Genomic DNA, 13,095 nt, shown 5'->3' with positions numbered 1-13,095 from the left:
TCATCTTTTTTATGGCTGAGTAGTAGTCCATTGTGTGTGTGTACTAATGCCACATCTTTTTTATCCATTCATCCATTGAGGAGTACTTAGGTGTTTCCAAGTCTTGGCTATTGTGAATAATGCTGCAATGAACATAGGGGTGCATATATCTTTCTGAATTAGTGTCTTTGTGTTCTTTGGATAAGTACCCAGAAGTGGAATAGCTAGATCATATGGTAGTTCTATTTTTAATTTTTTGAGGCACCTCCACACTGTTTTTCTTAGTGGCTGTACCAATTTATGTTCTCGTCAGCAGTGGCTGAGGGTTCCCTTTTCTCCACATCCTCTCTAACCCTTGTTATTTCTTGGTTTTTTTAGTAATAGCCATTTTGATGGGCATGAGGTGATATCTCATTGTGGTTTTGCTTTGCATTTCCCTAGTAATTAGTGATGTCAAACATCTTTTTATGTGCCTGTTGGCCATCTGAATATCTTCTCTGGAAAAATGTATGTTCGTATCCTGTGCCCATTTTTAAACTGAGTTGTTTGTATTTTTGTTGAATTGTATGAGTTCTTTATATCTTTATAAGCCCTTATCAGATGTATGATTTGAAAATGTTTTCTCCCAGTTGGTAAGTTGTCCTTTCATTTTGCTGATTGTTTCTTTTGCTATGCAGAAACTTTTATTTTATTTTATTTTTTGAGGAAGATTAGCCTTGAGCTAACATCTGCTGCCAATTCTCCTCTTTTTTGTTGAGGAAAACTGGCCCTGAGCTACCATCCGTGCTTACCTTCCTCTACTTTATATGTGGGACGCCTACCACAGCATGGCTTGCCAAGCAGTACCGTATCCACACCAGGATCCAAACTGGTGAACTCCAGGCCACCAAAGCACAACGTGCAAACTTAACTGCTGCGCCACCAGGCTGGCCCCAGCTATGCAGAAGCTTTTCAGTTGGATGTAGTCCCTGACATTTTTAAATTAAACCTTAATTAATAAGAAAGTTAAAAACAGTTCATAAGAACTGTTTCTCTTGTAGGCTTGAGAATGTCCTATCGTTCTGTCCTTTCAGGTGCTTTGACCACCACTTTGAGTGAAAAGTTCACTCAAGGCAAATGTCTAGAATTCTAGAGGCAGGGTTTTCCTCCCTGATAACTGGCGTCAAGAAACTAGAATTCCCCAGAGTTCAGAACCAGATAAAAGATCATTTAGCACAGAGCAAAGTCCTTTCCCGTACCCTATTCATGTAAAGGTAGGAAGAGGCTATAAAATGTATTTACCCATCTACAAATCTTGAATACCTTTAATGTCACCATCTAGTACCCCTTTCAGATATTCAGAATGCTAATTAACAATCCACCATGTTTACCAGTTAAAACTCGTTTCTGCAATTCAATGTGCTAATTACATAGCATCAGATGTTAATACAGTTTCAGATAATAGAAGTGCTTATTAAAGGTGCCTCTGGAGTATGAGTTTCCTGATTAGGATGCCAGCTAGCCTCCTTGGACTGTACATATTCCTTTGGAATGCTGGCAGTACTTGGATTGTGGTTAATCTAAGGAGCCCCCATAGTGTCACAATAAGCATGTAGAAACTTTCTAAAATCATAATACTACAGGATGGAGAAAAAAGTGAGAATCAGAAGATAGGGTATGGAAGCCAGGGGAATAGACTATTTTAAGAATATAAAAGTGGTTACACTTTAGATGCTACTGAGAGGTCAAGAAATAAAATGAGTTCATGGCTTTGGCAACAAGGAAGCCATTGTGACCTTGGTGAGAATGGTTTCATGAAGTAGTGGCCATAGGAGAGTTACTGTGGTGGTTGGAGGACTGACTGGGGGTGGTTACAGAAGGTAGGCACCTTTTTTAAGAAGTGAAGAAGAAAGATGTGGAGCAGAAACCAGATAAGTTTGGAAGAAACATTTCATCATTGTGATTTTCATTTGTTGGTTTAAGATGGAGGAATCGTGTGCATGATAAATGTGGGAAGTAAAGAAAGGTTGAAAAACCAGAAGAGAAGGGAAATCCAACCTACGCAGGCCCAGAGAAGTTCAGATGGAGGTGATAATTGTAACTAAGAAGAAGACACAACTTCCGTAATGATAGAAGGGAAGGAAGTAATTGTGAGTCAGGGTGCACTGAAGTTAGATTTGTGTTTAGATGGGGTTTTGATATAGGCCATTGTGTGTTTTGTGCATAAAAAGGACTACTCAGACTTAATTTGATTTAAACAATTAGTGTTCAATTTATTAAAGTTACAAATTCAAAAATTCAGTTCTTCTTAGGCTTTACATTCGTCTCACAAATCTTACTCCATATAGAAGTCTAGCAAAATTCAACAGTCACTTTCAAGGAACTATTGATTAATGCTTGGTCCTTTCTACCAACTTAAACCCATTCAAATATTTTTAAATGGCATTTGTAAATTTAATCTTTTCTGTTTCCTTTTAAAGTCCCTCATTTATCTACTTAAACAAAACCTTGCTGAGTAGTTAAGAATTGTTATAAATCTATTAAATTAAATTTATTGAGTGGACCTAAAGACTTCTTAGGTGTTATAGTACTGTGCATAAAATGAGGAAGATTTCAACTTAAAATCAGAAGTTGAATAATTCAATTATTCGTTTTAAATTGGCTTTCAAGGGCTGGCCCGGTGGCACAGCAGTTAAGTTCGCACTTTCTGCTTCAGCAGCCCAGGTTCGCCAGTTCGGACCCTGGGTGCAGACATGGCACCGCTTGGCAAGCCATGCTGTGTCAGGCGTCCCACATATAAAGTAGTGGAAGAGGGGCACAGATGTTAGCTCAGGACTAGTCTTCCTCAGCAAAAAGAGGAGGACTGGCAGAAGTTAGCTCAGGGCTAATCTTCTTCAAAAAGTAAACAAATAAAAATAAATTGGTTTTCCAAAATTGTCACTCTAATCAAATTCCTTAAACATTAGAGTACAGAAAAGACCAAATATGCATAAAAATGTTAATAACATGACTTTGATGCTTTAAATCTTTCTATATTTAATTTTAAATCTTCCCAGAGTAGAATATGCATACTCACCAAGGAAGAAAATTACCTGGAAATAACTGAGACCATTTTCAATCAAATATTTTGACAGAACTGCAGGCACTCAGAGCAATTTACATCCTCCCAAATGTCATACTGAGCCCCTTTTTAGAGCAGCCATGTTGTGAGTTACAAAACTTAAAAAGGGTTTGGTCTCCTAGCTCCCATCCCTGGATGGAAGTTCTGCACAGTGCCTGATTCTTGATCTATGAATTAGGACTACCAGGTTGATCTTTGATCTTTAAGACAAGTACCTGTATTTCCATCTAGATGTTAAAGTTTTGATCAATGGAATTCTAAGATTTGTACATTTTTTTCTATCTAATGGTACCTTTGAATTTGACAGCCAAAAATAAATAAATGTGTCTTCAATTTAATGATAAAGACCTTTAAATGGGATACCAGATATGTAACTGTCTCTTCTATTTAAAGAACTTTGAACTTGATGGAATCTTGCATTCTTTCATATTCTTAGGACCACACAACAGTTACAGATGTTTAAATGATCTCCAGTTGAGTTTTGGATATCCCTTTTGATCAAGCCAAGTCTGATTTGCTGTTACAATATGAGGCCATTCTTCTGAGAGTTTATGGGGAGGGGACAGGAAGTTAAGAGAATTCTCATCTGGTGGCTTCTGTTTTCTCTGTGAATTAGGATGCAAAGCTATCTGTTAAAGGTGGTGGGGGTTACATGGGGTGAGGGTGAGAAAAAAGTTTTAAAATAACCATATTTGATAATGGGAAATCTGAGTAGATCCATGCTGCTTACTTCATAGTCTCATAGTGTGTGACACTAAAGTCATTTAAAGTGGAGACAATACTCAAGATGAGATATATTTATAATTCATGTTGAACATTTAGTTTATATGGTTTTTATATTAAATGTGCACATTTAGTCATTTGAGTATTTGCCATTAATAACAGGTATTCTTTGTAGCTGATCACGCGGTCACAGCTCAATGTCAAAGGAGCTTTATTAATAAAGCAGTTGAAATAGTCTCTTACACTGCAAAAAGTTCTAGACTCATTTAACATTTATTTTCATTTGCTAGTCAATTACCAGCTGTCAGAGCATATTAAGTATTGTAAATTTGAGTCAGAAGCTGTCACCCCTAAGTGTATTAACTCTCCCTAATCATATAGGAAGTGATTTGTCCCGTGAAAGAATGATATTAATCACCAACTTACATCTGTCTTCATGATGGTATAAAATTGCCACTGGCTTCCATTGCCAAAGTGAAGTAAATCAATGTAGACACCAAAAATGAAAGCAGACAGTCATGAATCATGAGTATTTCCATTCATGTTAACAAGCTTCTCATTGTTTCCAGACAGAAAAAAGTGTCAGCCTACTTTCAAAGCTTTTTCTTTGTAGTGTGAAAAATGTAGTTTATTATTATTCTTCTTACTAGTTAACATTGATGGGGTATTTAGTATGTGCCAGGCACTATGCTCAAAGCTTTGTATGAATTATTTCTTTTAATTTTCACAATGACCCTGTGAGGTTGTTGGTCCTTATACTTATGGTTCCTACACTACCGTACCTCGCATTTTGTAATGAGTAAATGGTGGCTTAAAAGATTTGAGAAACTTGCTGCCCAAAATGGCAGAGCCTGGAGTCAAACTCAAGCAATTTATTCCATAACCATTTCTCTTGACCAGTAGTCTACACTGATGGATGGTGTTTGATATTTACTAGGTGAATCAGTTAGAAATGCATTTGGGTGCAAGTAACTAAAATCCAATATGTAGTAGCTTACAACATAGCGATTTATTTTTATCTCACTTAACAGAAAGAATGGAGATAGGCAGCTACTCACATTGGTTTAGTAGCTCAGCAGTGCCAGGACCAGTGACTCTGTGATTCCCAAGTCTTTCCTTCATGGCAGCAAAAATGGTTGCTTTAGTTTCAAGCATCATGTCCACATTCAGGCCAGGAAGAAGGGAGGGGAGAAGAGTTGGTGCCAGCCATAACTGTATAATTTATCATGAAAGCAAAAATTTCCCTGTTTATATCTCATTGGTCAAAACTATTTCACATAGCCACCCTTATCTGCAAAGGTGGAAGACAGTGGGGAGAAACAAGTTGGGGATGACTGATGGACCAGCCTTGGGTCAAAAGTTATAAAATCTGCAAATGTCTCTAGGAATTTTTCACTTTCTAACTTCCTTTTTTTTTTTTTTTTTTGGAGTGGAAGAGCTATAAGTCTCCAGTTCCTCATGTATTAACTCCTAATGTATTCTCTCCTCATTTTCTAGAATGTATTCCTAGATTTTAAAGGAAAGCTGTGGTTCCACTAACTGAGTTAGGGCTCGTTGGTTGCAAGTAACATAAACTATTGCACTCCTAAGAAAATGGATGAATTTCAGTCATTTATTCAACAAATAAACGTATTAAGCACTCATTGTATGCCATGTACTCATCTAGGCTCTGAGGATACGCCCGTGAACAAAACATTTTTTAAAAAGAGACAGACAGACTGACTGACTATTCAGGAATCTCATGGAACCCAAAGATAGGAATGCAGCAGGGCCTTGAAGAGGGACAGAAACCAGGGACTGAGAAGCTATCAGGGATCTAAAAGGCTTCTCAGAGCATATCTCCTTCATTCTGTTCACTCTGCACTGTGAATAGAATAGGGTCACCCTGCATTGCCTGAGTTTTCATCTTCTGTGCCAACAACCAGCTCAGGCTGAATCAGAATCTCTCAGTCCCCATCCAAATACCTCCCCAAGAGTCTGAATCCTCAGACCCCAGGGATGGTGAGAGATATAGTTACAGGGGTCATTATGAGTGGAGTAGACGCCTTTGAAGGTGTCTACCTCAAAAGGCTATCCGTTGCTGCTGCCCACCTCCAGGCTTCTTGATGCTTTTCTGGACACTTGCCTATCATCTGTGCCAAAGCTCCCTCCTACCACTGCAGAGATTGGAAAGTTAACTCTTCTTTGAAGAGAACATTTGTTGAGCTATGTAAAAGTTGCCTGAGTTTTGGATTTTTTCAAATCACTTTGTGCCCCAGTGTATTAATAAATCTTTTCCCCCTGCAGCCCTTGTCTCTGTATTCCAGATAATGGGAGCTTTGGATCTTGGTTAACCTCAATCTCCCTTCTTTTCACTTCAAGCCAAGCCCTCAGAAGCCAACACCACTACTAATTTGGTTCCAAAGTACACCTTAAAATGTGGGTTGGTATCTTCTTTTATGGCCCTTGTAAACTATAAGCCAGTGAGACTTGGTGGTTGGTGATTTTTTTTTAAAAAAAGCTTTCTGTTTATTTCAAACTAATGAGTGTTTTTCCATTCAGGAACAAACTGAATTGCTGACCTTGCAACTAATCTGTTTTTCCACAGGCCGTGGATTCCCCTCCACATGGAGGAGGATGGGCCGGCTGGGGCTCCTGGGGCAAATCTCTGCTCTCATCAGCATCTGCCACAGTAGGTAAGCATTATATGTTGCATTTGAATGGATAAGGTCCACAAGCCTAATAGGGTATGACATTTTGATCATACTATGTACTGATAGAGTTTAACATTAGCCCGTGACATAATATGAGCAGTTCATTTTTAGTGTTTACTGTTTTAAGTGTTTCGTGTGTATTAATACATTTACTCCTCAAAATAACCTTATTAAGAAGTACTCTTATTTTTTCCATTTTAGAGATAGGGAACCTGAATCACAGAGACGCTAAGACTTGTCCAAAGTCAGGAGTAGTTGGGTTGATATTTGAACCAAGTAGAATGGCTCTTAACCACTATCTTATATCAACTCTTAAGATATAATATTTGAGCTTTTATAATATGTTCTTAAAGCTTTGTGCTCATTATCCCACTTGAATGTTTTAAAATGCACAACTAACCTACTCTCTAAAAGGATTTGAGGTATCTCAGTAAAAAGCACTTCAACAGCAGGGCATTGAAATTCAGATTAAAAAATATATATGGAGGTTGGAAGGGTATATATTACATGTATCCCAAGGCTAATAGATTTATTGTAATTGAGCATTGACCTTAACTCTGAGCTTCTTGGTGACCAGTAGATTATCTATTTCTCATTGAATGATAAACCAAAACTTAGTTTATCTAGATAAATTTATTTTCCTGGTATTAAATTTTTGAAGAAATTTTTGGTATTTGCTCTTATACAAAGAGAAAATATCACGGACAATGTCTTCGTTAGTGCAGGTTTGTCAAAGTATTCTTCGTGTGACCATTTCTTACATCCAGTCTTCGTGAAAACTGAAGGTATAACATCAACATGTCTAAGATAATCTAGCAAAGGTATTTCATCTTGAAGGGGCCGAGTGAGGAGCAGGACAAGGGAAGCCGCAGGTAATCTAGCTTTCAGATCGTCTAACTCAGGCATTCTCAAGGTGTAGTCCATAGCCATAAGGATCTTGTGATGGGCCATGAATTGGTCCAATTCACTGTTACTTCTTAAACCAGGAGACATAGGAAGGCCTGAAGGTCTTGTGCCACGAACCAATGGATTATGATCACCAACAGTTGAAAGACCAGATGTCTAATTTGATAGGATTTAGATTGCCTGGAAGGATGAATAGATTGCATTCCCCTAATTCCATGTCTATGAAATATGGCGAGAGCTCTGGCAGGAAGTAGATAGTGGTGGTCGAATAAATGTTGACCTCCCTGGTGAGAGCCTGGAGGGCAGATTTTTCTATTGCTAATTGAAGGGGCCAGGTGTGCCATGCATACTGCATATGCAGATAGCAGGATTCACCAAATTAAAGTAGAGGAGCCTGCTTTGTTTGAGAGTGAGGACAAGCACCTGCAGGCAGCCCGCTTTCTGGGAAAAATGTTTGAGCTTTTGCTGGCTCTCCAAAAGATCTTGCCACTGGCAGCACCTGGGAGTGACATGCTTTCTGAGCCAAAAACTGGACGTGTAGAGCCTAAATGTTTTTGAAATTAGGATAAATCATGGAAAAGTAAATAATATAGTCACAAAACTATACAGCTCTCCTCATGGTTTATGTCATAAAACAGTAAAGTGTTCTGGGAGCTTCCAGTTATCCTGGTGTCCAAAACTGCCCTGACTTATAATGAATTCAGTGCTTCAGAATTCAGTGCTTCTATTATAGACAAAGGACTATTTTCTCATTAAAACTTTAAATATAAGTTCCCTCCACAGTAGATACAGAAGTCAACTGCCCGGTGCGTAGCAGTTGTGGGTGTTTTTTGTGCACACTTACAGGCGCACTTGCCTGTAACTGCTGTGCCCCTGGTTGGTCTGACTGTTTGCTACTGATTCTCGTCAGTCAGCAGCTGCACCTCTTCATTTGACTTTGGGCTTCACTGGACCCTTACAAGGTTTTCCATCTACCAACTGCCCATTGAATTTACTATCTAGCATCTTCTTAGGTGTCCTGTTGTAATCTGACCTTTGCACACCTACAGCCTAGTGCAGCCTTGGTCCAATGGACTGTGCTCCAAGGCCTCTGGGTTCCATTACCTGGTTCAAGTGTAAGCAGTAGATGATGCTGGCTTTACCCCTTAGAAAGCAGGGTGAAATTTCTGTGGCAGGTCCCACCCCATACTGGTAGGCACTCATCTTTTAACTTGATCTGAAATCAGTGTCTTAATCTGTAGCCTATGCTTGTTTTTGGTGTTGCTCTTGAAGTTTCCCACTGTCTATGGCACCACAAAGATGATAAATGTTGTATCTTGTTAATGTCACAACCACTTAAAAGCTCTGGTGGTTCTCACCTGGCTCTGTGCAGTAATTGACCCAGAAGAGCCTAGAGAGATAACTGCCCATGGACCAGCGTGATCATTGTGCCAGTCACTATTGCCACTTTCCCTCTTAAGGTTCCTGGAGATAGGACTTCCGTGAGAGCGTATGACATCTGCACATTGCCCCATAAAGTATTAGAATGAAGTTTAGCATACCCTCTTGTATTAGGTTGCATTGCTGTGTAACAAATTACCGCAAATTTAGAGGCTTAAAACAAAATAGACTAATTATCTCACAGTTTCTGTGGGACAGGAGCTCAGGTATGGGATAGCTGTGTTCTCTGCTTAGTGGCTTACCAGGCCAAAATCAAGGTGTCAACTAGCCCCATTGTCATCTGACATTCAGGGTCATCTTTCAGGGTTATTCAAGTTGTTGGCAGGATTCAATTCTTTACAGCTGTAGGGCTGATGCCCCTGTTTTCTTGCTGGTTATTGGCCAGGGGTCAATCTCAGCTCCTAGAGGCTGCCCTCAGGTCCTTCTTCAAAGCCAACAGGATAATCTCTCCCAAGCTTCAAATCTCTCCCTTTAGGAAGAGCTTAGTCCCTTTTAAAGCCTCACCTGATTCGTTCAGGCCCATCCAGGATGATATCCCTTTTGATTAATTCAAATTCAACTGATCAGAGAACTTAACTCCATCTGAAAAGTCCCTTCAGCTTTACCATATAACGTAACCTAATCATGGGAATGAAATCTCATCTATTCACAATCCTGCCCACACTCACAGGGGAGGGGATTACACAAGGTGTGTACACCAGGGGGCGAGATCCTGGGTGCAATCTCTCAATACTGCCTGCCACACTTCCCTTTTCTATTTGAAATCCTCATCAGTTTAACCACCAATTCCAGAAATTTTGCATTTTTTATGGCTCTGGCTACATACTGGAATTTTGAAAAGCGTTTGAATGTTGGCATTTTTCTCTTGTTTGCACACCCACAATGGCCAAAGGGCACAAAAGGGAGATGGAAGAGATTTTGAAATGTTCATGCTCATTTTAAGAATCCCTTTGGACAAATTGGATCTATATTTTGAAAAGTAGACACTAACTGTTCATCACCACTGGTCATCACAACCCCTGTGAATTTAATAGCCATATAACTGAATGTCATCCCTAAGTTGCTTCTAAGGCATATTTTGGAGATTTCTGGTCAAGACATGCTGTGACTTTACATAGTAATAGTAGCTAAAATAATAGCAATGTATGTTAAATATACATAAAACTAGATAAGTATCTTTGTGATAGAAAACTAAAACTTATAGCATAAGGGGAGGCTGAAGCCATGGGATGGGTTCCAAGGCTGGAAACAGGCGGTGGTGGTAGTTGGGAGCTTGACTCCCAAAAGATAATAGGGATCACAAGTGTCCTGCAAATGGAGAGGTGCCATAACCGGGCTCACAGCCTGAAACGAAGGGTCGAATAGGGTTCAACCATCTGTGAACAGAGGCTTTAAAAAGTTTTGGGTGCCATCCTGGATGGTGGTCTACATTGAGCTGCTACCTTGGGATTTGGAGAGGCAAGCTATGCACACCTTCCGTTCTGTACAGGCATAATAGCCACCCAGGGCTTTAAGAGCATTAACAGTTTATTATCACAGGGCAAGGGAATTAGTGGAAAACAGAGCACTCACAGCAGTAGACGAGCTTTTGAAGGTTTATAACTTGCCTGTGGAAAGTAGAGAAAGAGAATCACCACGTATTCCATTGCAGTTGATGCCCATTCAGAAACCTCATGCTGCCTCCAGGGTAATTCCAATTGTAGACAGGAGTGCAAAATACATAGTCTGTAACAAAACACAGAGCTGTCAACTTAGCACTGGAAATAGAAGTACTTCTTACAGTTGTTGAAAAACTGCAGTCCCAGTAGTTAGAACTGTTTAGAGTTGACAGGAGGATAATTGGAGAATGGAAACATTTGGAAGGTGGTTCTCTCTTGAAAGAGCCCTGTACCAGGAGTCATAAGACCTGAGACCTAGTCCTGACTGCTACTAATTTGTGATCACAAAGGACTGTCACCAACCAGCTACACCATGCACTTAACCTTTCTGAGACTCAGCTTCCTTATTTGGAAAAGTATGGTGGGGGAACTTGAAAAATTCTAAGATTCCTTCCAACTTCCGGAATATGATGCTTCCATAGTCTGTGGCTATATATAGAAGGAGAAAAATATTTGTAAACACATGCTAAGTGGAAAAATACAGAAAATTGATTGACTTTTTGATACTCTGTATTTTAATATTTTGTCTTTTGCCTCACTACTTTGACCCCAGGTTTAAGGGAAACTGAGAAAAAGCAACCTTTCCAAGACATATAAAATCAAACATTTCTCAGCCAACAATTATTTTTGGAAAGGCCATAACTCCTGCATTAGTTTCATCCACAGCTATACTATCCTCACATTCTAAGAAGACTTGATCACCTGTCACACATGCCTTTGGACAAGTTCATAAAATGCAATAAAAATGATTATTATTTAAGATCCAGGCAGAAACCAGAGTGGGAAAGGACAATGTAAAAAAAAAGAAAGTTATTTTGATGATACTTTCAGAATGATGTTATGAGAACCAGATGTGATTTCCCACCAGCCCTGACTTATTCCTAGAATATATTGCTAAGTGATAAACTGATAACTGAAATGAACGTCGATGGTGCCAAAACATATACAAATATACAAAGGTAAAAATTCTATAGTAAAATAGAGCAGTTTATTGCTAGATACTACAAAAGGCTTAAGTGTTTATTTAAAATTCTAGTTTTGACAGTTTTATGAGTCTAAACACTTCACACGAGAATACCTGAGGAGGGGGAGGCTCATCGGATCTGTGTATTCACCTTTTCAAAGTCATCCTTGTTACCTTTCCCCATCCTCTGCCAAGTTACACACTTTCTTCCTTCTGCACATTTTAATGAAACCCTTCTGCTGGCACTGTCAGAAATAATGACAGTGTTTATTAGAGGGAATGGCAAACTTGTCAAAATGATACTACAATGAGAACGCTTAACTGGGTGAATCACTGTCAATATCACATGGATTCATTCATTCACTCATTGCTGATGTGAAAACTCTTAAGGATCATCGATACAAAAGATAGTAGGATTAATGCTTGGAGTTTGTTCACAATCCTTTACGATCTATGAATAAGGCCCAGGGGTTAGTGAATTTCTGTTTTGCAGCTAGGCAAACACTATCAGTTCAGAAACACTGGTCAACTTTGAACCTAAAGAGAAGTGAGTATCTGATGACAGAATGGACGTCAACCCTCCTCATGGAGAGGGAAGACTTCTCCAAAAGGAACGCTGATTGCTTCCTCTTTTTGCTGCACTCAAGTTTGCTTTAGTTGAGCACGGCAACATCATCCATGTGTTTTGCTAAACAACTGCTCCTCACAACTTTTTATAATATCTTGAATTCATTGATAAAAGAGTCTGAAATGCAGTCAGTATTTTAAAATTGTTCTATTCCTCGAAAATTCACCCAAAGAAGAGTGTAAAATTGGTGCAACTTTCAGAAGAGTAATTAGCACCATCTATAAAATTTCAAATTCACGTACCTTCCAGCCCAGCAGTTCCACTGTTGATCCTTTGCAAAGAGTTCATTAATATATATGTACAAAGATGTCCATATAGAATTCACTCAGCAAACACTTGCTGTGTCACGTGCTATTCAAGGCTCTTGAGATAAAGCAGTGAGCTTATGAGACAAAGACTTGCCCTAGTAGAGGTTACGTGCTGGTGGAAGGAGACAGACAGTAGCCAATACGCATAATGAATAGGAAAATTACGTAGAGGCTAGAAAGTGGTAAGGCTATGAATAACATAAAGTGAGGTCAGGAGTACAGGTTAAGGTTTTAATAAGGGTGGTGAGGGGTAGACCTTGGTGAGGTGACATTTGAGCAAAGACCTAAGGAGGTGAGGGAATTCACTAGGCATATATGAAAAACTTGAAGCAACTAAAGTATCCATCCATAGAGAACGTTAAAATGCGATATAGCCATTCAGTAGAGTAATACTATTCAACCATTAAGAAGAATGAGGTAATCAGTGTTCTAGATCAGATGCTCAGGAGAGAGACTGAGGCAGAGATTAGTGTGCTGGAGTTTTGCGGTGAAGGGCTCTCAGGAGCAAGCCAGCCTTGCCAGACAGTGACGGATTGCAAAGCAGCGCTGGGCAAGGAAGAAGTCGAACTGCAATGCAGCTGCCTCAGAGGCCTTGCCTATCCCACAGGGAACTTGGGCTTTGGGGTGCCTCTTCAGAGATGTCCCCCATTAATGCACAGGGCCAGGCTTTTGTATCACCAACTCCTGCATTGCCCA

General features: G+C 39.5%; 1 protein-coding gene across 3 annotated transcripts in view; it reads left to right on the top strand.

Annotated features, from left to right (window-relative positions):
• The window catches only part of LOC124232972 (protein NOXP20), a 72,705-nt gene that overhangs the window by 14,136 nt on the left and 45,474 nt on the right, over positions 1 to 13,095 (top strand). For all 3 annotated transcript variants that reach the window (XM_046649951.1, XM_046649952.1, XM_046649950.1), the window contains exon 3: positions 6,390 to 6,477. In XM_046649951.1, coding sequence (XP_046505907.1) covers positions 6,390 to 6,477 — 88 coding nt within the window. The remainder of the gene's footprint in view (positions 1 to 6,389; positions 6,478 to 13,095) is intronic.

Source organism: Equus quagga, unplaced genomic scaffold (assembly GCF_021613505.1).
Source record: "Equus quagga isolate Etosha38 unplaced genomic scaffold, UCLA_HA_Equagga_1.0 146_RagTag, whole genome shotgun sequence".
NCBI classification, from domain to species: Eukaryota; Metazoa; Chordata; class Mammalia; order Perissodactyla; family Equidae; genus Equus; species Equus quagga.
This window is presented reverse-complemented; position numbering and strand designations above follow the sequence as displayed.